Source organism: Plutella xylostella, chromosome 4 (genome assembly GCF_932276165.1).
Source record: "Plutella xylostella chromosome 4, ilPluXylo3.1, whole genome shotgun sequence".
NCBI classification, from domain to species: domain Eukaryota; kingdom Metazoa; phylum Arthropoda; class Insecta; order Lepidoptera; family Plutellidae; genus Plutella; species Plutella xylostella.
The window spans coordinates 6,634,139-6,660,095 of record NC_063984.1 but is presented as its reverse complement, the minus strand read 5'-3'; the positions used below and the strand labels follow the sequence as shown (position 1 = coordinate 6,660,095).

Below are 25,957 nucleotides of genomic sequence, written 5' to 3'. Positions count from 1 at the left end.
TTTTTATTCGGGGTCAACTTTAACCATTAGTCAAGTCACTTGTCAAGCATGACAGCTGCATTTGGGTGGTTTTTAACTAATGGTCGCCATTTTTGACCAATGGTTGAGTAAACTAGGGATCAAAAAACTGGCCCTTAGTCTTCGGTTCATAACAAGTGGGTATATGGACACTCTCTCAGCCGCGGTCCCTCGCCTCCACAACCCTGCATCAGTCTCCGACGGGCGCGGCCGCCAGCTGCGCGCTCCACCACGCGGTCACGTCGCGCACGGCGCAGCGCGGGGGCGCCTCGTCCCGCGCGGGGGAGGGGGACGGCTTGCTCGCTTTTATCACCGCTGTTATGTTATATTACTTATGTTATATTTGCTTTAGAACGGTCCAGAGATTTTATATAAATCAGTAGTCTAAAGTCGGGTTTAAACCAGCTAACTTTATCCATAATTTCGCCATAGTCAGTTAGATCATAACCAGATCATAACCAGGGATTACATCATCAATTATACATCATATCCATATATTATTAAATTCTTGACAGATGTGTCAAAAGTCACCTTAATCCCTGGTTATGACCTACCGACTATGGCGAAACCGGGCCTTAGTCTTCGTTTCATAACAAAGGAGCTACATATATGAACATTCTCTCATCCGCGGTCCCTCGCCTCCACAACCCTGCATCAGTCTCCGACGGGCGCGGCCGCCAGCTGCGCGCTCCACCACGCGGTCACGTCGCGCACGGCGCAGCGCGGGGGCGCCTCGTCCCGCGCGGGGGTCGGTGATGGCTTGCTCGCTTTTATCACCGCTGGGGGTGGGGAAATGAGGAGGATTTTATTGAAGTGAAAATTTGTGTCTACGTGTCTACATTTGTTGTACTTGAGATTGTCGAAATTTACCCCCTTATTCATAGCTATTGAACTGTTTTGTCCCTGTCTGTCAAAGAACAAATTGTTCTTTCATAGACAGGGACAAAACAGTTCAACGGCTAAAACGTTCTATGAATAAGGGGGTTTGTGTGTAGATATATTCAGGGTGTTCTACAGTTCAAAAACGGCGATACGGCTGGCGACGTTAGTACAAATTTACATCTATATCGGGTAGCGAGCGAGTCACCTCTGACTATCCCTTTTGGGATTACAGTCGTGAGAATATTATGTATGTATTTATGTCTAAAGTTGTTAGGATATTATAGTATTATTGATTGTGGAAACTTACTGCTTGTTTTCTTAGTCATGGCGGGATGCGGGTCACTCAATGTCGGCTGAAGGTATTTCTTGATTGGGCTTTCAGGCCTGAAACAGGGTGAGAATAAGTTATGTTGTATGAAATCTGATTATTGCGTTATGTATGTCAGTAACCATTATCCAGTACTAGACAACCAATAATCTTTCCTGGTTGGAAGGTCTAGCTGGTAGGAGATATCTGATGTATAACAGTGTAACCACGTGTAACTTACCTTGGCGCTGTGACAGATGGAACGCCAGGCCGCTTGAAAGGTGGCTTCGTCACTGTGCGTTTGGGTTGGGAATCAAATGATGATGTTAAATCTGGAAAGGTAACGTTATTTTTATCAACTGAAACACTTATATACTTTTTTTAGATATAGTGATGTAAGTATTAATTTCAGTCAGAGCAGATTATCAATTTAATTACATAAAACTTACTTGACATGACAGGTTGGGAAGTCGACTCAGTGATTTCTGTGCGTCCTGCGTTGGCTGAGGTTTGCTGTGAAAAGCAATGGTGATTAAATAGATAACAGTATACCTACGTGTTTCTTACTTTTTAGCGATTTTTGAAGTGTGTTTTTGTCATTATTACACAAAACAGGACGTATAATATGACAATATGGAATATGTTACCTGTGCTTCTGCTTCGGCTTTTTCTTTATCAGCCTTCTCCTGTGTGAGGTTGTCCACGGCCTGCTCGTTCGTCTTGCGCAGGCCCGCGATCAGACTCGTTTGTTGTTTCTGAAAAACAAAGAGACAGTTGTGATTTAATACTTATGTTATGCTCGAGTCAACATTTATGGCCGCGGCACACAAGATTCGTGGTGTGGCGTGTGCACCAACACTATTTATACACTCACGTGCAATGAAAAAGTTCTGCTCTACATTGGTTGGATTCTACTCTTCATTTGTTAGGTTCTACTCTACATTGGCCTAATGCTGCTCTACATTAGTTAGGTATTTCTCTACATTTGTTAAACTCTGCTCTACATTGGCCATATTATGCTCTACATTTGTTGGATTCTGTTATACGTTTGTTGGATTTTGCTCTACATTTGTTGGAATCAGCTCTACAGTGGCTAAATGCTGCTCTACATTGTTTAGGTGCTGCTCTACGTTAGTTAGATTTTGCTCTACATTTGTTGAAATCAGCTCTACATTGGCTAAATGTGGCTCTACATTGGTTAGGTGCTGCTCTAAATTATTTTCAATCTGCTCTACATTAGTTTTAATCTGCTCTACATTGGTTGGATGCTGCTCTATATTTGTTGGATTCTGCTCTACATTTGTTGGAATCAGCTCTACATTGGCTAAATGTTGCTCTACAGTGGCTAAATGCTGATCACCTTACCAATGTAGAGCAGCATTTAGCCACTGTAGAGCTGATTCCAACGAATGTAGAGCAGAATCCAACAAATGTAGAGTAGAATCCAACAAATGTAGAGCAGCATCCAACCAATATAGAACAGAACCTAACAAATGTAGAGCATAATATGGCCAATGTAGAGCAGAGTTTAACAAATGTAGAGAAATACCTAACTAATGTAGAGCAGCATTTAGTCAATGTTAGATGCTGCTCTACATTACTTTTAGTCTGCTTGGCCACCTCCTCCTCGATCAGGAACTCGAACTCCTCTAATAGCATGCTGTAGGGCTGGCAGTGACATGTTATTACTACAACTCACGCTGCTATTGGCGCGGATCTTCTTGAGGCAGCCCTCGAGCCAGGTGCGGATGGTCTGCTTGGCCACCTCCTCCTCGACCAGGAACTCGAACTCCTCTAATAGCATGCTGTAGGGCTGGCAGTGACATGTTATTACTACAACTCACGCTGCTATTGGCGCGGATCTTCTTGAGGCAGCCCTCGAGCCAGGTGCGGATGGTCTGCTTGGCCACCTCCTCCTCGATCAGGAACTCGAACTCCTCTCGCGCGAGCAGCTCCTCCATCTGCAGCGACTTGCGGATGTCCACCGTGCGGTATGATAGCATACTGGAGAAGGACAGGTGGTGTTAATGTTTGAGCTTTATTAATGAAGAACAGCCCATCAATGGAGAGAACATTTCTGAAAATTACTCTACCGCTTAAAAGATCTGCTTATGGCCCAACGAACGATTGCAAGTTAGAACAAACAAGGAAATATTTATTTGAGCTATATTGCTGTGCATCCCCTGAGGTATGCACGCAGTGACATGGGGGGGAAAGTCGGCTGCAGCGCTCTGTTGCGTCTCTATCTCTATCTCCGTCACGCTCATGGCGGCCCCGCTTCCCACCTCGCCGCGAATACCCCTGGGAGTGCACAGCACTATTGGGCACACTATAGAATGACACTATAGATTAGCGGTTGCCCGTAAGTTCCGCTTGGCCCTCAGCTTCCAACATGCCGATGTCTAACTTATGTCGTGGACGGTATAGTCAGTAAAAAAAACTGCCCATTAGGAAAGCAAGAGTGAGAGGGAAAGGTGGCGTCGGATTATGTCCACATTTTAAAGTCATATGTATAAGGTCATCGTCAGTCGTAGTTGGAAAAAAAATTGATTTCGCCTTGGGAGGAAATTATTATTGAGTCAGTACAGTATAGACTCACTTGATGACGTCATGGAAAGTGACGTCCTCGCCGTTGTGCAGGCGCTCCAGCTCGTAGCACATGTACTTGAACAGCAGCCGCTCCTTGTGCGTGTCGCACTCCAGACGACCCTTCAGCAGGCGCAGGATGAACTTCACCTGCATAGGGATAAAGGGATGTTTTGTTATGTTGCAGAGGAACAAAAAAAGTCTGGTCTTTGGTGTAACTGGACGCTTAACCAGTTAATTAGCTACAAAATAAATGTCGAGCAACGTATAAGGGCGCACAGTAAACTTAAAACTAATTCCGTATTTTTCCTATATTTGTACCCCATTTTCTATTATAGGTTCTACAGTCGTCTCTGAGGGCGGATGAGAATAACTAAGACCCTATACAGAAATAAAGCTGGTTATCTGCGCCGATCTCTCTGATACTAGTTCTTGACTAGCGCTAATAAGCGCTTCAAAAATCTCAATTGGCGCTGGCAACAGGTGTTCTTTCTTTATACGGCCTAACACATGGTTTTACCTTTCGGACCGGTATCACGCCTTTTTGGTGCACATCGACGATGTTCCACGTGTTCTGGAAGTTTCTGATGTCCGCGTATGATAGCAGCGCGTCTTCTTCGTTGGAATAGAATAACGAAAAGTTCTCCATGATAATAGCTGCAACAATAGGATTCGTGTTAATGGATTATTATTTTGTATGGTGAACATGTCCCGTACAGTCAATTAATGTAATTTTGAAGTACCTATATGTTGGTTTACGAAAGCTGGCGCGTGGTCGTCAAAATTCATAAGTAGTGCTCTTGAAAGAAAAAAAGAAGCACTAGAAAGTAATGTATACCTGAGGCGCACCCTAAGCAGTAAGAGACTTATACTAATCTGACAGTCCAAGATCTTTTCAGCACCGGCATCGTGACACCCTTTTAATCAAATAGCACGATACTACTTGAACAATCTCGACTCACCCACTAGCAAGTTTTACACAATATATGTAATAATAACGTAGAAGGTGCAGAAGTAGGCCAGCGACGCGGTGAAGTTGCCACAGTCCGTCTCCCAGTAGTTGTCGGCCGGAGTGCAGTACGGGGGCGCCACAATGCAGTGGACTTACTACTTTATATCTACGTAAGTGGCACGGTAGCCAGTTGTAATGAATAAAGAGTGTTACCTACCAGTGTAATAACAGTTTGTAGACGCACTAAATGCGGTGTGGATTTCACATGTCCGCAGAATATGTCCAATTAACAGTGTAAAAAAATCATAATGCACTAACCCACAAGTAGATTCAGCACGATATAAGTAATAATGACATAGAAGGTGCAGAAGTAGGCCAGCGACGCGGTGAAGTTGCCACAGTCCGTCTCCCAGTAGTTGTCGGCCGGAGTGCAGTACGGGGGCGCCACAATGCAGTGGACTTACTACTTTATATCTACGTAAGTGGCACGGTAGCCAGTTGTAATGAATAAAGAGTGTTACCTACCAGTGTAATAACAGTTTGTAGACGCACTAAATGCGGTGTGGATTTCACATGTCCGCAGAATATGTCCAATTAACAGTGTAAAAAAATCATAATGCACTAACCCACAAGTAGATTCAGCACGATATAAGTAATAATGACATAGAAGGTGCAGAAGTAGGCCAGCGACGCGGTGAAGTTGCCACAATCCGTCTCCCAGTAGTTATCGGCCGGGGTGCAGTACGGGGGCGCCACCATACAGTCGTGCATGATCTTGTTCCAGTCCTCGCCTGTTACTATGCGGAATAGCATGGCCACGCTGTGGATGGGCGAGTTGAAGTTTGCGCGCCTGTTGGGGAAATAAGTGTTGTGAAAAGTGTGACGAGGTAATATTTTAATGTTATGAAACAGTCAGTAGACTGTAACAGCAAGCGATAAATAGGAACATACTTATGGTAGGGTTTAAACGGGTGCAGTAGTATATTAGTAAGTGGTGTTTGACTCAGCAGGGTTTCTCATGGTTATTTAGGGATATATTTTAAGTAGCCTAGAGCGCTCACAAAAACGGGGCTATGTAAATATTAAATTTTATCACGCTAATATCATTAAGGCTACAGTTTATGCATAAGTATGTTACTTTTTAAAGATAATAGAGTTTTGTTGAACTATGGTATGTAGGCTTGAATTTTTACCTACGGGAAACCTATTAAAGCCGACGAAAAGCTTTCGCGGAAAGAACTAAACAACCAAAGAGTGTTGCTATGAGTTGTTGAGGCACAATACAAATGATGAAACGAAAAAAAAGAGCCACTAACCTGCCAATCCCCTCCCCGTATTTAACATTCCCGAACACGATAGTCCCGGCGAGCGCATAAAAGAACACGAGCAGGAACATGCCGAAGATGATGAAGAAGCTCTTGCACACGCTGACTCCCACCGTCAGCATCAGCATCTTGAGCGTCGTGTGCTTGCCCGTGATCGTGAAGAAGCGGAGGATGACCACCATGAAGCCCACGAAGTAGGATAGGTCGTTCTGGAATTGTTGATGGTGATTTGTGTGTTGGGAGTGTTTGCGAAGCAAATAAATGTAAGTAAAGTGCTAAATCCCTTAAAGGTCTTATTTTTTAAACTAGGTGTTTTTTTATGACTTTTATGTTCTATTGCAGAAAAATAATCATGGGACAGCTAGCTTTCTTAAATTGAAGCAGTACAATCCGCGTATAGATGCGTTTTCAGAATAGATGCGTCCATAGATATAAGATCGGTAGTAATTTCTAAATGGAGAAGGCAAATGAAATAAGTAGTTATTGTTCTTGTTTTGATTTTGATAGAGCCACTTAAAATCAACACAATTTTTTATTCAAATTCACAACTCAACCAACACTTGCCTTCAATATGAAGTGCATAAAGATCCAAATACACCCGGCGACGGTGACGAGCAAGTCGTATCGGTTGCGGCGACTCTGCCAGTACCCTCGTGGGGTGAACGCCACCGTCTTGAATAATACTTCCACTACGAAGGCCAGAGTTAGCAGCGCAGATGTCAGAGCCAGCTGTTCCGTGTATGGAGATTCGAGAGACCACTGGAAACAAGGATTGCATATAATTTTATATTGAAGATTGGGAATTTTAGGTTGTTGTTTTTGTATATTTTTGTAAACAGATATTTGTTCTCGGGTCTTGGATGTGCCCGTAAAATGGCAATAGGCCCGCCCCCTATTACATTGGGACTTACATAACACTCTGGCGAAAAGTGGGTGCAGCAATGCCTACCCCGCAAGGGAGTACATTATATAAGGGAGTATAGTACGTTTTTTTTTTTTGTAAACAGAACTGTGGATGCACTGCTGCCAAGTATTCTAGTAAAACTCTGAACGGCGTGAGTGCTTTATAGTGACGTTATAATACGGCTAATGGGCTCAAATAAAAGGTTTTTTCTAAGGCACCATAACACTGGAGTAACCATCTGCCATAAATATAGAAAAAAGATGATAAAGCGTCAGACTTCATACAAAAAACCCGTCATGCTTACCGTAACAGCCAAGAGCGCGCTATTGATCAGCACCACAATGGCGATGATCCTCTTGAAGGTGAGGTTCTGCGTGACGTCATAGGCGAAGGCGCGGACCTTGCGCCCGTCCGGCCGCGGCGGCAGGTGCAGCGGCTGCGCTATCTTCAGCCGCTTCTTGAGGTCACACCTGGTGGTAAGATGTGATATTTATTATGTATTCTTTGCTATATTCCAGTAACTCTATTTATGTAACTATCTGTCTTTTTTCATTATTTATTTATTTTTAAGTGTATTTTTTTCTATTCATTTGTGTAAATAATGGAGCGCCTATATTAAGGCGTAGTTGGCGATGACAACGCCCACCAACAGCGTGAGCCCTACATGGCCCAGGAAATGGCATCAACCTGAGCATACGTTGATTTAAAAGCGTGACTTGTAGTTTAAATACCGTTACATACGGAATAAAATCATCACATTACTCTCACCATATGCTCCGGTCTCTGTAGCCCTTAAAACCTTCACATAGGATATCTACACAATTTTCATCCCCGTCATATTCAGGGTTATTGGAGGCTACACTCCAATAACCCTTAATACTGCCAAAAATAGTCCACAAAACTGACCATCTCCTCTGGTCGACAGTGAGCAGCGCGGTGCCCTTGTTCTCGGAGTAGTTAGCGATGACCACGCCCACGAACAGCGTGAGGCCGATCATGCAGCCCAGGAATATGTACACGTGGATGTAGATCGCGTGCACCTGCCGTTGGTATGATTGGTTAGTTTTTGTAGGTCGAAGATAAGTCTTCTTTAACTAACTTTCGCTCGAGTTGCAGAAAGGGTTTTTTGCAAAAGTGGACCTTAAATATATTGCTGCGTTATACCTTGCTGCCTTGAGAGTATAAGGACAGAAATAGACAAGACATAGATTCAATGTCGACATTAGCTTAAAGTTCTTTTATGCAACTCGGCATTTAAATCTTGAAGACACTTCTTTTGCGTTGCTTTTTTTTTTATTTTTGCTAGTCATAAAATGTCAGCGTAATGCAGCCCAAGCCCTAAATTCAGACTGCATTGGATCCGAAAGACGACCTATAGTAATCTATATGATCTAATCAGTGAGGCTAAACTTGACTTACCGGTCCTAAAGCTTTGATAAGAACATCACGCACGTCCAGCCAGCCTTTGAACGAAAGAACTTCAAACAGCGTCAACATGGCATCGCCTATATTGTCGAAATTGAACCGCTTCGGGTTAGCCCTGTAATAAAACAGACGAATTAAAATAAAACCAACCAATGACTTTCGGTTTATGAAAATTTACAGTAAGGTTTGAGTTGAGGGTCTCGCTGAAAATAAGAGGCGCTGATTTATCAGTCCCATATCAAGAATTCTGTCTACAGTGACTCACGGTACGATAACAGCTCCCTGAATATGGGCATATACGGATCTATAGTTAGTATGTGACTCACCAGACCCGGGGCACGAGCATGGAGGGGAAGGTCTCGCTGGGCCCGGGCCGCAGCTTCATCTTTGTGACGAACACGCGGCGCATGAACACGCCCACGCACTCCTCGCGACCAGTGATCAAGGATCCTGTCTACAGTTACTTACGGTACGATAGCAGCTCCCTATATACAGTATACATAATAACCTATAGTTAGTATGTGACTCACCAGACCCGGGGCACGAGCATGGAGGGGAAGGTCTCGCTGGGCCCGGGCCGCAGCTTCATCTTTGTGACGAACACGCGGCGCATGAACACGCCCACGCACTCCTCACGACCACTGATCAAGGATTCTGTCTACAGTTACTTACGGTACAATGGCAGCTCCCTTTACACAGTATATATAATAATGTATAGTTAGTATGTGACTCACCAGACCCGGGGCACGAGCATGGAGGGGAAGGTCTCGCTGGGCCCGGGCCGCAGCTTCATCTTTGTGACGAACACGCGGCGCATGAACACGCCCACGCACTCCTCACGACCACTGATCAAGGATTCTGTCTACAGTTACTTACGGTACAATGGCAGCTCCCTTTACACAGTATATATAATAATGTATAGTTAGTATGTGACTCACCAGACCCGGGGCACGAGCATGGAGGGGAAGGTCTCGCTGGGCCCGGGCCGCAGCTTCATCTTGGTGACGAACACGCGGCGCATGAACACGCCCACGCACTCCTCGCGCCGCGTGATGGTCGGGTCGTTGCAGCGCGCCAGTCTGCCAATAAGTAGATGCATGGTGTAGTGCAATTCACGTGAACACCGAAATGGGAACACAGTCTGCGCATAAACACTCATAAACAAATGATAAGAGAACAACCAGACGGCGACAGCGCGGGATGTTACGTATAGAGGTCACAGCTCATATAAAAGAAAATAAAGGCGATCCGTTTACGTTACGGTTATATGAGCTGTGACCTTTAGAAGCGTCGACCGGTCTTGAAGCAATCAGGCCACGCCTACTTAATGGGACATAAATATGCGTTTAGGGCTACATTTAATTGTGTCAACGATATGTCTAGCACATCCAACATTACATAAGTTTATTACATGTAGCATTATTACAATAAACATTGTTCTTACCTTCCACCGTATAGTTGAACTCCGTAACTCGCAAACACAAACATCAGCAGAATGAGTAACGTTGATACCTGGAAGGACATAAAAATACATCATACAGATTAAACATTCTGGCTACAATAAACAATCTTGAATACACCTTCAATCTAACATCGACTCTATTTATTAAATAACTGCAATAATGCTGTGTTGCAGAAAGGAACTTTAAGCTAATGTCGACCTTAAATATAATGCTGCCTTGCTTTAACAATATACCGACAGAAAGAGACAAACAAGCATATTTTTCACAAAACCCACCAGCAAGATCTCCTTGAAGCCGCGGCACAGCTCGTAGACCACCTTCCTCATGTGCGGCACCAGAGTGAAGATGCGCAGCGGGCGCACGCAGCGCAGGATCATGAGCATCTGCGCGCACGAGCCCGGCGGCACCGAGCGCCCTCCAGCACGGGAACCACTCACTTCTACTCTATTACTTATAAATACTAGCGACCCGCCCCCCGGCATGGGTGAAATGCTGATGGTGAATACACTACAGGAAAACTGTGATGTGATACATAAACCTGCGCCTTCATTCACTCTATCTATTAAAAAAAACTCATAAAAATCCTTTGCGTAGATTTAAGCATATAAAGGGACAGAGAAAGTGACTTCATATTATACTATTCACTGCCAGTTTCAATAACTCTATATATGTTGTTTTAATTTTATTTTATTTATTCACGAATCCAACAGCGTAACTTAAATAACATAATTTCATATCGATAGCTGTCAGTTACTTTCATACGATTGATATGTCAAAGTCGTATGATAGTAACTGTCAGCTATCGATAGATAGAGTATTGAAACTGACAGTTAGTGGTACAAAACCCACCAGCAAGATCTCCTTGAATCCGCGGCACAGCTCGTAGACCACCTTCCTCATGTGCGGCACCAGAGTGAAGATGCGCAGCGGGCGCACGCAGCGCAGGATCATGAGCATCTGCGCGCACGAGCCCGGCGGCACCGAGCGCGGCATCCAGCACAGGAATGTTAGCGACACCTGGCGGAAATAAATTGCTTTACATTAGTTATAAGAACTAACTTTTGTTAAAATAATGAGATTTTGTGTCAGACTACAACAGTTATGGTACAAACGGTGACGACTCACCGCACTTGCGCTTACAGTGATTGTCTAACATGCTGTCATGCTCTTTTACAGCACGACTTTTACTGTTAGTAGTTTTGTTTACGGTATTACTAATACATAGTCATAAATATTCCGAATTCTAAGCTATATGATTTGTTCAGACTTCTTCTGTATATGTAGAATAAAATTTATGTTAATACTCACAATATAAATAAATACGTCTAGAACCGCTGCAGCATCTTTCAGGTACGCCTTGGGAGTGAAAAACAGTCCGTCGGCCAATATCTTGAGCGCCAGCTCCAAACTCATGAAGATTACGAAGCCGTATTCTGCAATCTGTTTTAAATAACTCAATGTAAGTTAAAGTTATAAGTACATCATTTTAGTCTAGATACAATACTAAATAGGTATATATTACATAAAAAACCCGTCAAGGTCTACAATTTGTAAATAATTATACTGAAAGCCTGTTAGAGAGAATAGACTGCAGGACGCATACAATCAGTCTTTGTAAGAAAGAAAGTATAAGATCTAACCTTGTATACTGTGCTAATACTTGGGCACTACCTATAGGTATAATCAACTCTTGTACAGATGGATGGATGGTCGAAAAAAGACAAGGAAATAACTGTATTTGTTACCTGCAAGACGAAGTTCTCCATAACCCTGTAGGTGGGCGTCTCGAACATCATGGAGAGACACGAGAGCGTGGTCGCCATGATCATCACCCAGTCCAGGTACGTCACGAGACCCAGGAAGTTACTGCAACGAAGCATGAAGTGAATTAACTTTTTGTAGGTTATAGATAGGTACCCCTGAGTACAAATGGCGGTATTTTTTAATACCTACAGTTAGATGACGAAGCGGGGATCCTTACGAAACAGAATAAATAGCGTCTGTAGTGAGAACACTGAGTAGGTCAGCATGCTTAGTGTGAGATTTAATTTTATTCAATATTACTGTCGAAAAGTTTGCGCAATAATATGTAGTTACGTGAACAATGCAGGCTGACCAATAGTTAAGAATGGTTCTATAAAACTCACTGGAAGCTCTTGTAGCGCACTTTCCTCTCGTTGCCCGTGACGGGGTCGCGGAGGCGCGCGTCGTACCGCGCGTCCACGATGGCGCGGCAGATCTTCCTGAAGCGGGACTCGCGCGGCACTATCAGCAGCGGCGTGTCGAACAGCGGGTGGTTCTCGCGGAGGTCCTCTTCGCGTTGGTTCCTGAGGGTTTAGAGTGGTGGGTTTGAGTTTTGGGTGCAAAACGTACCTATTACATATTTCATGCAGCATTGTAACAACGTTTTAGCAACTTTTAGCCTACGCTATGTACAGTAAGCTGCATAAATACCTGTGTACACTTTTTTACCTTGTCAAACTTACAAACTGCCTATTCAAATACTGTCAGTTTGCTATGTAGCTAGTTTGACAAGGCACAGTGTATAGCTACTTTGGCAGCTGACCGTACCAATGCTCGAATTTCAAAACAGATCGCTTTCTAATTTCAAATCTTTTAACCTACTAGCAAAACAGAACTATATTCAGTGTGCAATTTGTAGTTATGAACCTCATTACCTTCTCATCTCAGCCTGTTGCCGCTTGGCCTGCAGCAGGCGTATGTCGAGGTAGGGCGGGCGGGCGCGGGACGACGGCACCACTCGGGACGCGGCTCCGATGTCGCCGTTCTCTAACAGATGCTCGTAAGTCTGCTTCAGCTTGATGGAGCCGCTGCGGACTGATCGCCGAATCGAGCGGGAGCCGAAGCGGCTGGGAAGAAAAAATGTATGTTAAAAATGTGTAACATGCAATATGTTTGAATCGTGGGACGGTTCCCAGCTTGATCCAGCTGCCTCTATTTATGTCATCTAAGGATAATAATTAGTAATAAAGACGCATCTGTTCAAAAGCCCCTTTCTGCAACTGGGCTATAGTAAATTACAGTTCAATTCACGCAAGTTGAAGGTAGACGCTATTGGTGCACACTAGGCCGCTTGGTCACTTTTCTCACAAAAACAATATTCCAAATTTTATTACAAAAAGTATTACGAATTACCAATGAATCCGATCGCGAAAACCCAAGAGAGTCTATTTTTTATTTATTTATTTAGTTTTTATTGAAAATCCAACAGCGTTACACTGTAAAAATTAAGTACAAACAAAACAGTAAGGCTAATAATAGGATTCACAGTAAGATTACTATAGTAAATTCTATATCGAGATCGGGACAGATCACAAAAAAGGCTTAAAAAACATAGGTAGGTTATATATAAGTAACATAACTATAATTTTATCAATTAGAAAACTTAAATGTAACTAAATAGGTAGGTCCAACTAACTGCATAATGATGTGAGTATAGTACTTACGTAATTAAAGTTAAAATTAAAATCTTGTTTGTAAGGCAATAAAACCATCATTCATCAAGTAAAATTGATTAGCTTCTCAGAGTAGTGTTTGGGAAGGATAGGGTAACAAATAGGAATTAAGACTAATTATACTAATAAATATAAGTTGTATATATAAATTACTGTTATAAAAATATTAAATAGATAATACATAATTAAAATACATACATAAGTACTTACGATAAGTAAAAATTTACTATCAAATACATACATATAAATATATAGGTATAATGAATACATTAAATTAATTAAATTAGAATTGGTAATGATAGGGGTAGGATAGATATTATCTGTTTGTGAGTATATCTATAATTTGTTTTTTAAAACTAGTAGTCTAACCAACCGTCTCGTCTGAGACAAGGACCGAATTACAAACAACCAGAATCAGCACGCTAAAAATACCTACCTACAATTTTTTTTTTTTACAATATAATTACCTACCCGCATTTATTAAGAAAAAATATTCGATGATTTGAACTGAAAGGTTTGTATACAGCCTGGCAAGAAAGAATAGAAATTAATAGGGGCGCCACTTTCGACATGGCTATAATACATTGCCAGCCCAAAAAATAAAAATAAAATATGTTTTTACACGAACTTGCCGGGCTACAGGCTACAGGTTTGACAACTTATGTGGTATAGTACTTTTTTAAAAGGCTACGAATTTTCCCATTACTAGGCCGAGTCCTCCACTTTTTTCTTAACTTTACAAGTACATTTTTTTTATTTATTTATTAACAAACACATATTGGTACATATAATTAACAATATACAACACCACATAAGCCTTCAAAGGTTTGTGTGTGATGCGATTTTAATCTAAGTTATTTTTAGGTAATGATTAACGTAGTCATACAATATAAGTAGGTATAAGCCATATAAGCAAAAGTATTCTAGCACATATAGGTAGCATAAATAGGTAGTTACTTCTTCTGGTCGACCCGGAGCTGCTTGGCGCTGGAGATGGTGCCCTGCGGCTTGAGCCCCGCCTTGCCGGCCGCCGCCAGCATGGCCGAGTCGCCCAGCACCAGCCGGTGGTTGTTACAGTCACCCTTGAGGCGTCACGTCACTGCACGCGTTCTGGCGGTCAGCGTTCCGAGTTCTGCTGTATTGTGGCAACACCTTCCTCAGGTGGCGCCTCTTTCACTCTGAATTCGGTCGAAGAAAGCCACACGATCCGACCGTTTTAGTATATGTAAGATTCTAAGGCACCACTAAGGTTACAGAGAACGCAGAACATGGACCTCTGGGGTACAGTGTGGCAGACGACGCCTGTAGGTGCGGGTGAATGATGGACATCATTGGTCGCTTTTCTTCTATGGCGGCAGTTGGTCACTCTGACAACTCGTTTGACATCTGAATTTTGCTCAACTTACACCAATGGAACTTAACAAGTACATAAATAGCTAGCGAGTACATAAATAGCTAGTTACTTCTTCTGGTCAACCCGGAGCTGCTTGGCGCTGGAGATGGTGCCCTGCGGCTTGAGCCCCGCCTTGCCGGCCGCCGCCAGCATGGCCGAGTCGCCCAGCACCAGCCGGTGGTTGTTACAGTCACCATTGAGGCGTTAGCCATACTGCACGCGTTCTAGCGGTCAGAGTTCCGAGTTCTGCTGTATAGTAGGAAACACCTTCCTGAGATGGCGCCTCCTTCACGCTGCATTCGGTCGAAGAAATCACACGCGATCTGACCGTTTTAGTATGTGTAAGATTCTAAGGCACCACTAAGGTAAGGTTACAGAGAACGCGGAACGCAAACTCGGACCTCTCACATGCAGTGTGGCCGACGACGCCTGAAGCTGCGGTTTAATGATGAACGCCATTGGTAGCTTTCCTTCTATTGCGGTAGATGCTCACTGCGACGACACGCTTGTCATTTGTATTACAAATGGAACCTAGCGAGTACATAAATAGCTAGTTACTTCTTCTGGTCGACCCTGAGCTGCTTGGCGCTGGAGATGGTGCCCTGCGGCTTGAGCCCCGCCTTGCCGGCCGCCGCCAGCATGGCCGAGTCGCCCAGCACCAGCCGGTGGTTGTGACAGTCACCCTTGAAACGTTAGCGATACTGCACGCGTTCTAGCGGTCAGCGTTCCGAGTTCTGCTGTAGTGTGGCAACACTTTCGTTAGATGGCACCTCCATCACACTGCATCTGGTCGAAGATAGCACACGCGATCCGACCGTTTTAGTATGTGTAAGATTCTAAGGCACCACTAAGGTTACAGAGAACGCGGAACGCAGAACTCGGAACTCTCGCGTGCAGTGTAGCCGACGCTGCCCAAAGGTCCGGGTGAATGATGGGCGCCATTGGTCGCTTTTCCTCTATTGCGGTAGTGGCGCGATCCGACAACTCACTTTTCATTTATATCTTACTCTACTTCCACCAATGGAACAAAGCAAGTACATAAGTAGCTAGTTACTTCTTCTGGTCGACCCGGAGCTGCTTGGCGCTGGAGATGGTGCCCTGCGGCTTGAGCCCCGCCTTGCCGGCCGCCGCCAGCATGGCCGAGTCGCCCAGCACCAGCCGGTGGTTGTTCGAGTCGCTGGAATACAGTTTTATTGTTGTTATTTTGTGAAAGACTTCAGGCGTTGCTTCAATGTATGAAACCCGCAGGAGATTGTTATGTGGTCAGTGGTAAATATCCATAAGAAAAAATTGTAAGTGATAGGTGCAGTAATTTTATGTAGATAAATAAGTGGATAACTAATAAATTGTTTCAAAGTAAAGGTACTTGGTAGACTTTTAACAAAAAAATAAGCATCAAAAAAATTAAACCTGAATAATCTTCAGAGCTGTTTGTTTCAGCCAATTAATCGAAACCTGAAAGAAAATCATAAGTAAAACTAAAATTCATCAAATAATACAAAAATAGATATTTAAAAAAAAACACCAAAGCAATCACAGGACCCGCAAATTATAAATCAAGTAGGTAAAACAAATGTCAACACACACTACATTATCTAATGTAAAATCAACTCTACTAACTTGATAATAGAGGCTACAACGTGTCTTCTGAGCGCGGAGCTGGGTCGCTGCGACGGTGGCGCCACCACTAGCGTCTTCACCAAGGAACGCTTGCGGTATGGGAATGCTATCTTCTCGCCAGTAGAATATTCTAGTGCGCGTCGCTAGAAGAAAAATGACATAGTGGATTAGGGAAGGAGATCTGTATAATGCAGCGATTACAAGATTTTCGAACCTCCGTTAACATTGCGTATCGTTAACTATCACTGTCAAAATATTGTCAAAGGCAAATTTGTTAGTTCTAAAAGTTCCTACGTTCGCTGTTCGTTTGTGTAGTATCGTACAACGCTAGTGTATTGCCACGTTAGCTTGTGATAGGGGCTCTGATGTGATGACTGTATTATTTAGACAACGATTTATTTAAACAGACAAAATTATAGAAAATATTACGTCAGATATGATGACGCGCCCGTCTTGATCTACCTAGGCCTGACATGCGCATAAGACAAGAGGAGATTGTAATATTTTTTCCTTTAAAAGAAGCTATTACTGGTGATATATTTACCTCCCCACCGGGGCGCAGACTAATGGCGGCGCCGGGCCCGCCCTCCTCCTCGCCCTCCGCCTCGCACACGAACTGACGCATGAACGACTCGCGCACCTGACACAAACAACACTGTGTTAGGGCTCGCACACATTTTATAACTGCGAATTTGCATCGCATCGCAAAAACGTCTCCCTCCAACTCGCAGGTGTTCCATAAGAGAGAGCGTGACGTCGCGCGTGTTGCGAGCTCACATCGCGCCAATTCGCAGTTTTGGGTACGGACCCTTATTACTGCGTGTGCTGTTACTGCGAATAACGTGAGTTGACCAAAAATGGCGACACAATACTGTCGATAGCAACTCGTGAGATAAAAATAATTTGAATTCACATTCAATGCCACATTTATTTTATGTACTTTTTCTGAAATATACAAAACGATTGGGAGTACATAATTATGCTGACTAACATGCCGAGGGAAATTATTATAGTATAGAAAATATAAGTTGAAGAAGTTCCTTATTTCCACACTAACATAAACCGTCTTACGAAGAAAGTAAACATGTCTAAAATAGGTCCTCTGATGTCATTGATACCTTTGGCAGATTGAAGTCGCCAGGAACTTTGTGCAGCTTCGTCATCTGCGGGCTGTCGGGAAACTTCTCGAATATCCTCAGTCGGAAGGGCAGCGTCTCCTTGATCTCGGCGCTCTGCTGTCGGTAGCGGAGCTGTTTCAGCTTCTTTATGTCTTCGTCTAACTCGAGGTTGTCCAGAATTACTGCGACGAAGAGCGACAGCACTATCTGCAATCATATTTTATTTAGGTGAGGTAATGGATTTAATTTGTAGGTAAGTAAATAGGAATAGTTTTTTAATATATTTTGTAAATTAGTGAAGAATATGGTGGATTGTTAGTCAAGAGACCTATGTATATAACTCTCGTAACTTTTACATTTTAAGTTAAATATGTAGTGTACGTACGTGTAACGCACGAAGGCAGTTCAGCCAGTAGTGCTGATGGATGAGGAAGGCCAAGGACAGTGTTGTCGCGCTCATTAGATGAGATCAATATGCAACAGTGTATACGTACACTATAGGCTGATGGTTAGGTAGTGTTAGAAGGAATTATTCACAACAGCTTTGTGGCCGCACTCTTATCTTGAAGAATAACACAGAATAGAAGAAAGTTGTCTATGACATGTCTTGTCTATGGACGGAGCGTTTTCTGACGTTTCCGGCACCTTGTTCGCGAGCATGATTTACGTATGGTTCATTAAAACTAATCCTATTGAATACAATAAATCAAAGTAATGTGAGTTAATATTTCTATCTTTATTAGTAGGTACATACCAGCGTGACGAACAGGTGGTAGAGTATGAAGTAGATGGCGACGAGCGGCGTGAGCGTCTGGCTCGTGCGCACCATGGTCTCGTCCATCACCTCCACCCACGCCTCTTGCGTCAGGATTTGGAACATAGACATGAACGCCTGGAAGAAAATAATGATGTTAGCTGATGAGATGGAATAAATATTGTGCTAATATATACACGATCAGATTATGCATTTGTTAGTAACTAAGACTCTTGTACTGAGGGTTCAGTAAGGGTTCAAGCCTCAGCTACAGGGATCAGTTTAAATTTTAGTATCTCGGTTCCAGTTCTTCTGAGTTGTGTCCGAAAAGTGGCAAAAGCCTAATCTCATTGGGCCTCGTTGTTGTTTGTTTTTATAAAAACTAACTTACTTCTGGAAACGTCTCGAACTTGGTGAACTCGCACAGGAAGCAAAACATCTGCATGGAAATGGACGAGCTGATGATGAGCAGGCACATGGTGAAGATGATGAGGCTGCCCAGCTTCTTGCCGGGCCCGAAGATCTTGTACACGAACCCTTCTAGCAGAGGAGACGCCTTGATCAGACGCACTATACGGAGAACCTGCAAGGATAGAGATTCACGATTTACTATAGGTATTGAACAGTTAGTCAATGAAAAAAACAAAAAATTCTAAGCACAAAATTGTTAATTGAATGTTCAACTAATAGTGTTTTTTAAACATCTATGTGGCCAAATTAGGTTACTCATTAGTGAAAAATGGTAAATAAATTTATGTATGCAATGTAATTTACTTGTAGTTTGACAAAAGTGAACGGTTGGGAAAGAAATATCACTCAGCTCAACCCAAGGAAACTTTCTGACACTATCCAGAAGTACCTACACTTTATGATTTTTTTTAAATAATTTATTATAGTGGCTAATTAGGCTTACTTATCTAAGTTTATTACCTGGAAGTAGGTAAAGGCGGACATGTAGAGTTGCGGAATGATGTGTATGGAGGTCCCGATCGCCAGGAGAAGCTCGAATTTGTGGACGGAGTGCTTGAAGTACCCCTTCCAGCCCAAACACCATATCTTTATCAACGCCTCCAAGTCCAGAAATACCGTAAATGCGATCTGAAATAAATACATATATAGATTTTACTTTTAACTCGCAGATAAAGAATAAATTTTAAAATTGCGATTGTTCGATTAGTGAAAGTGGGAAGGGGAAGGACTGGCATATAAATATCATAATGGCAGGACAAGAAGGCAAGAAGCATAAGTGGGTCTGCCTTATTATAAGTGGCAATGTCAAGTGTATTATGTGTAAACTTGATTACGGAAGTTTTACCTCAATGTAGTAATATTTCTCGTAAAAGAACTCCCTTGGGTTGCCATCGTGCTTGAAGTTCATCGTAGCAGTTATAATACCATTAGCTAACACCACACCCATGACTAAGAGACGAAAATACGCCGATCGCAACATCCTGTGGAATATTTCTGGTGCCGAACCTAAAAATTACGTGTAGTTATTATTACAATATTTTTACAATTTACAAACTACTTTACAACTGGTGATCAATGCTACAATGTGTTAAGCACAATGAAGGAGGACACAAGTTTATATTGCGATTGTGCCAAGTGAGTGAGGAAGACTGTCTGTACATATAGCTGTATGTTGTAGATTTTTTTCTTATTGACACCACTATACAAAAGAAAGTAATGAAACACACATAAACATTGAGTCAAGTCAACATGGCCATCCTGTAACAATCATACCTGAGTGCTTATTTTCATCAATAGTGACAAGCTTCCACCCATTATCATCTCCTGTGAAGAACTGCGTGGTGGACCCCTTAGTGATGGGATTCCTCACGCCCCACATTTGTTGGAACTGCACTCGGATCTCGTTGAATGTTTCAGTGATGACGGCTATGAACACATTCTTCACCAGCCAAGCAAGGAAGAATATCATAGTGCTGAAATTATTATAATTAAAAATTAGTGTTCCATTTATTAATTGAAACCAAATAATTCAGGAAAATCAATCTTGTTAATTTTTGTTGACGTAAGTATTAAAGATAAAGGTTCTAACCTGAAATAAAGTGCCGAACGCCAAGTAGGTAGTGAGTCAATCGCCCGATACATGATGAATACCCATCCTTCTTGTGAGGAAGCCTGATACACGGTGAAGAGGCTGGTAGCTGAAACATGAAATAGATATATTATTATAGGTACAAATTATACTGCAAAGCCATCTTCATTATTATTATCATCAGGGAATACACGTTTAGTTACATTTAGATTATTCATTAAGACAAGATTCAGGCAATACCAACTGCTGCTCTTAGCTTAGATAACTCTATTTTATTGTTTAATCATGGCATAGCCAGGTACTTACTAAATTCTTCAAAGCCATTGAAGCCCATAATGTATTTGGAGAGGTTCAGCTTCATGCACTTCATTCCCGCTGGACACTGGTAGCCGGAGCCCGGCTCGGGGGAACAGAATGTGTCAGGTATTGCCAGAGAATTGATGGTCACTTCACTGAAACATTATTTAATCATAATTTGTATTGTAGGCTTGTAGAGTGGTATAGAATATTAATTGTAATAATTATCTTGTCCAGCAGTAGGAAAATAATTAAAATAAAGTAACAAAAAAAACACACATCATGCTGTCTTTCTTTCATAATGTGTTCTGAATCATACTTGGGCTTGGTAGTGTTCCTGACACAATGATGAGTTAGCTCCCCAAAGAACTGGACTCCCAATAAACTGTACAGTGACATGAAGAAAAGGAAGAACAAAGTGACATTGTAAATCTGTTGGCTGGAACGTCTGTAAGACAAAATAAAACATTGCAATTTCACTATAGCAAACATTACATAAATATTATGAAAAAACAGCTAAGGCACTGAAAATATTACAAATCTTTACTTACTTGAAAATTTGATTAATACGAGATTTTGGCATGGAGAATTTCAGGAAGACTCTGAGAAATCTTATCATAATGAGTGGTCTTGGTGCCCGCAGAATGCTCAGGTAGCTGTAGCGGGGCACAATGCCCGTCAACTCAAACATCTGCAGCAGCACCGACACCCACAGGAAGAATACCATGGACGCATCAAACTGACACCAGTGATCTTTCAAATATGCAACATCACCCTGAAATAAATAATAAAACTGAATTAACATAAGGTTTTTTTAATTGTTTTTTTTTGTCTTAGGGACACTAAAAACCCTAATTAGCTCCTGCAGTTGCCTTACTATTAGTACAAACCTTCAATATTCCCCGAATGTGCATCTTGGCTATCATTTCAGCAGTGAACAGCAGGGTGACGCAGCAATCAACACCAAAAGTTATATTCTGCAGGTTTGGATGTTTCTCAAATGTTTTTGGTGTATTTAGAGACACTGACATCAAGCTTAAGAGTGCACAGAACCGTAAGATTCTGCGCACCCATAGCTGTAACAAGAAAAGGATATAATGAAACTCATGCAACATTTATGAGAGATAACAACAATAATTAAGACATTGAATTTTAAAGCTAAATCAAAGCAAACATCACAAGTGTTTACACCAATTATGAGCAATTCTATCTAATATATTCTATTAGAATAGGATACGATAGGAACCTCATACATGGGAAGTGTGTAAAACAATTTCTTACCTTGTTCACCCATTCGATATCAGCGCTCTCATTGAGAGATTCTTCGGGGCCATAATCTGCCAACACCTGCTCCCCCTTTAAGCTCTGCTTTCGGCCTAACATTTCGAAGAATTTCACATATTTGCTGATTTAAATTCAACTCATCACAAGTTCAACATGAAAATTCAAAACAAACTCCACACAAAAATCAATGATTATGACATTTGCCAATTTTGACATAGCAACTTTAATTTTTGATCTGTGATTCATACCGACCTACACAGGCGAAGTTAATAATGAAGTGAGTTCATAGCTACAGTGAAACTATAAAGTCCTGAAAAATGAGGGCACTGCTATCTTTCATGTAACAACCCTATATAGCGAAACATAACTGACTTTGATACTTGAAATTTTGCCTGTGAACTTCCTACCTATTTATGTATTTTAAAAACAACTTACCACCCACAAAAAAGCTCTTATACAAGCTTGAAGGTGTTAATATGAATTAATATGAAGGCTAATAGTGAAACCAATAAATATTTATTTAGATAACGTTATTACAACTGTATAAAAAAAAACTGAATCTGTTGACGAAGGGCACACATAGTAAAGACATCATATTTCTTTTTGGACGGCCAGTTGAGACAAACGCAAAACTAACATGATTGCGTTAGAAAGAGCGCAAAGATCAATTTTAAAAGTAATGCTTAAGAAACCTTTTCGATACCCTACCACAGCCCTTTACAAAGAAATCAATGTCCTAACTATCAGAAAACTATTTATCTTCCAAGTATCACTTTCCCAACACCAACAAATTATGAACTTGCCAACCTACAGCCAGATGACAAGCCAAAGAGTATTTAGATTAGTTCCTATCACCGCTAGAACAGTCTTCGCTCAAAGATTCGCACCTTTCCTACATCCCTATATATACAACAAAATATACAAACAGTGCAACCTGAAAGACCTCAATAAGAAAGAAGCAAAAATAACTATTTTTAACTGGCTACTTACTCTAGATTACGAAGAAACAGAAAACATTCTATGCATCCCTAAATAGTTACCTTCATCACGACCCATTACGTCCCCACTGCTGGGGCACGGGTCTCCTTCCAATGAAGGAAGGGATTTAGGCCTAGTCCACCTCGCTGGCCAAGTGCGGGTTGGTGAATAGTTACCTACATAAGAATATATTATTGTATTTGTACATTTTCAACTTATTTATTAATATTATATGTATATACTGATATTTATGTATATTTTCATTTTTCTACTTAGTATCTATTTCAACACTACACTATTTTACAAAGAACTTTATATTCTACCTATTTCATAGGATCTACATACGTATAGGTATATTATACTATTATATAAAATTACATTGTTTTTGTTAACCATTGACGGATTTTATGTTATGTTTAAATTTTATTTTACTTAGTTATTTAAGTTATTTTAGTTTGTTTTTTACTTACTATTCATTTTCTACCGTATGATTTGTATCTTAAATGCTAACCAAATATACTAATTTCACCCTAATCTTACTCAAAATGTTGACAACAAGCCACCTGTTCTCAAATGTTACAGTCTGCCTACTGGTTACTCACGGCACAGGCTTAGCCTAGTGTGAGAACCCTAGCTACCATAGTTTTTAGGGTTCCGTAGCCAAAATGGCAAAAACGGAACCCTTATAGTTTCGTCATGTCCGTCTGTCCGTCTGTCCGTCTGTCCGTCTGTCACAGCCGATTTACTCGGAAACTATAAGTACTACAGTGATGAAATTTGATGGGAATATGTGTTGTATGAACCGCTACAAAAATATGACACTAAATAGTAAAAAAAAGAATTGGGGGTGGGGCCCCCCATACATGTAACTGAGGGATGAAATTTTTTTTTTCGATGTACATACCCGTGTGGGGTATCAATGGAAAGGTCTTTTAAAAAATGATATAAAGTTTTCTAAAAAACATTTTTCTTAAAGTGAACGGTTTTTGAGATATCAGCTCTCAAAGTCGTAAAAAGTATGTCCCCCCCCTCTATTTTTATAACTACGGGGTATAAAATTCTAAAAAAAATAGAGGTGATGCATGCTAATTAACTCTTTCAACGATTTTTGGTTTGATCAAAGTATCTCTTATAGTTTTTGAGATAGGTTGATTTAACTGTAATTTTGGTTAAGTTATTGTGCTTACTACGGAACCCTTTGTGCGCGAGCCCGACTCGCACTTGGCCGGTTTTTTAATCTGGTCCAAATAATTTATAACTGTTTTATATTCATAATATTTATTAAGATAACCAGTGTAAATTTTTTGGTTAAATAAACAATTTTTCATTTTCATTTTTCTTTTTTTTTTTTCAGTTCTGTTTCTTCCAGTAGTTAGAAATATTACATATTTTGCCCTCTTTGGCACGCTGGTCCGATACAACTATAAAATAAAATTAAAAAATCTTTTTGAGTTACACAATGCCCCCCAAATTCACACAATGTGAATTTAGTAAGTAAACAAAAAATATATCTTCAAGTATCAAAATGTTAAGGTTTGACTCAACTGAAACCAGATGAAACCTACAATCAGTAGTATGTAAACAATGTTTGACTTGGGCTCTAAACCTAGGTTTATCAATAAATGAAGCGTTGGTACTAATAAAAAATGAGTTATTACAATTTGTACAATGTTACACATGGGCTTTTCAGCTAATACAAAATGTCACTCTTATTTTTCAAGCTCTAATTTTTTGTTTGTGGGCACATCTATAGATGGCGCTGTAATGAGAAGTATAATAATGATAATTGAGTCCAAATAATATCTGGCAACATTATTTTACTATTATTTATTTTTAATACTGGTAATTATTAAAACTCCGGCAATGGTACGTTTCTTTACAGTCAAAATATTACGTCAAATTCAACTGCTATAATAGTTATTAAATATTTTAGTATCTAGTCATTCACGAAAATTTAATAAAATAAAACATTACATATTTATTTATATTACTAATACTGACATCAATATGTTTTAAAAATATAGAATTTACATACTACAAAATATTTCAGTGTGTATATGTCATTCGCGCAATGTGTGCATAATACGGAACGTTATTTGTTATTACGGCCGCCATAATACAAATAACTTTTTCGGATTTTTGTGATTTTATCGACAACTCTAGCTTTTTCGTGGACTCTGATTTGCATCCTCACCTTCTGACCTTTGCGAGTACTATAATTGACCTTGATTTGCCTTTTGATTTGGATTTTGTACTATGGCGTCGAAACATAAGTGTTTTATTCCTGGTTGTGACCAGAATGAAAAACGTAAGTACCTATATTCACTAATTAATGTTCCGACTTTGGACGAGTGTTGTGTCTACCGTCGTAAAATTAAGTTTGATGTAATCTAGCTGAAGGATTGGTGCTTAGTGGCGGCTTATCAAGCTATGTACAACTCGGTTGCCAAAAGAATGGACCTGATACCGTATTCATAGCAACTCGGCGATACCGTAATGGATCGCGTTCGTAGTTTATCGACGCTCAAGCGAAACCAAGAGTAGAAACCAGTATCCCGCGTGGCATTAAACTATGAACTCCATATCATTGGTACAGGCCAGGATTTGAACCCACAGCCTCTCGATTGAGAGGACGAGGCCGTATCCATTACGCCACCACGGCTCTCCGTCATGCTGGTTAAATATAAATGTTTTTATTGCAGGTGAAACCACCAGTACCTTACATAGGTTCCCCAATCCTGATAAGGATGCTGGAAGATTCAGAAAATGGACCAATGCTATTGGTGGAATGTTATGTGTGGAGTATTATAAAAAAAGAAATAAATGTCGAAAACCTTATCCTGATGTATTAATTTATCCCCGTTATTTTATTCACGTAGGTATTTAATAGATACAAATAGCTAGAAATAAATCAAAATACCTATGTATTACCATTAGTGCTATATATACATATATGAAATTTAGTTCCTGGGCACATCTACAGCTGGCGCTGATATCATCGTGTGACTGATAGCTCTATTCTCAGAATAATTAATGTACTCTGTGATGTTACATACCCGTCATAGACGCTTTACGAGCGTAAACATCCTCCAAATTCGACAAAATGTGTCCAGCTT

General features: G+C 41.1%; 1 protein-coding gene and 1 long non-coding RNA gene across 2 annotated transcripts; one reads left to right on the top strand and one right to left on the bottom strand.

Moving 5' to 3' along the window:
* Positions 1–145: 145 nt before the first annotated feature.
* LOC105385499 (sodium leak channel NALCN) lies at positions 146–22,074 on the bottom strand. The gene is made up of 36 exons (XM_048631129.1): positions 21,861–22,074; positions 21,470–21,655; positions 21,131–21,354; positions 20,899–21,027; positions 20,589–20,734; positions 20,283–20,391; positions 19,967–20,166; positions 19,539–19,699; positions 19,154–19,321; positions 18,615–18,806; positions 18,224–18,361; positions 17,470–17,676; positions 16,875–16,991; positions 16,352–16,494; positions 15,786–15,908; positions 12,541–12,732; positions 12,010–12,189; positions 11,608–11,728; positions 11,171–11,302; positions 10,712–10,879; positions 9,844–9,911; positions 9,338–9,478; positions 8,394–8,514; positions 7,881–8,014; positions 7,279–7,444; positions 6,635–6,829; positions 6,062–6,279; positions 5,372–5,595; positions 4,314–4,450; positions 3,807–3,943; positions 3,052–3,211; positions 1,855–1,962; positions 1,657–1,720; positions 1,449–1,539; positions 1,208–1,284; positions 146–333 (listed from the first exon to the last, which is right to left on the bottom strand). Exons 1-36 carry the CDS (start codon positions 21,960–21,962, stop codon positions 209–211), a joined length of 5,304 nt encoding a protein of 1,767 aa, XP_048487086.1. The 5' UTR covers positions 21,963–22,074; the 3' UTR covers positions 146–208.
* Positions 22,075–24,914: 2,840 nt separating this feature from the next.
* On the top strand, positions 24,915–25,679 carry LOC125490666. Its single transcript, XR_007267821.1, has 2 exons — positions 24,915–25,149; positions 25,544–25,679. It is a non-coding gene; the product is annotated as an uncharacterized LOC125490666 (long non-coding RNA).
* Positions 25,680–25,957: the final 278 nt, after the last annotated feature.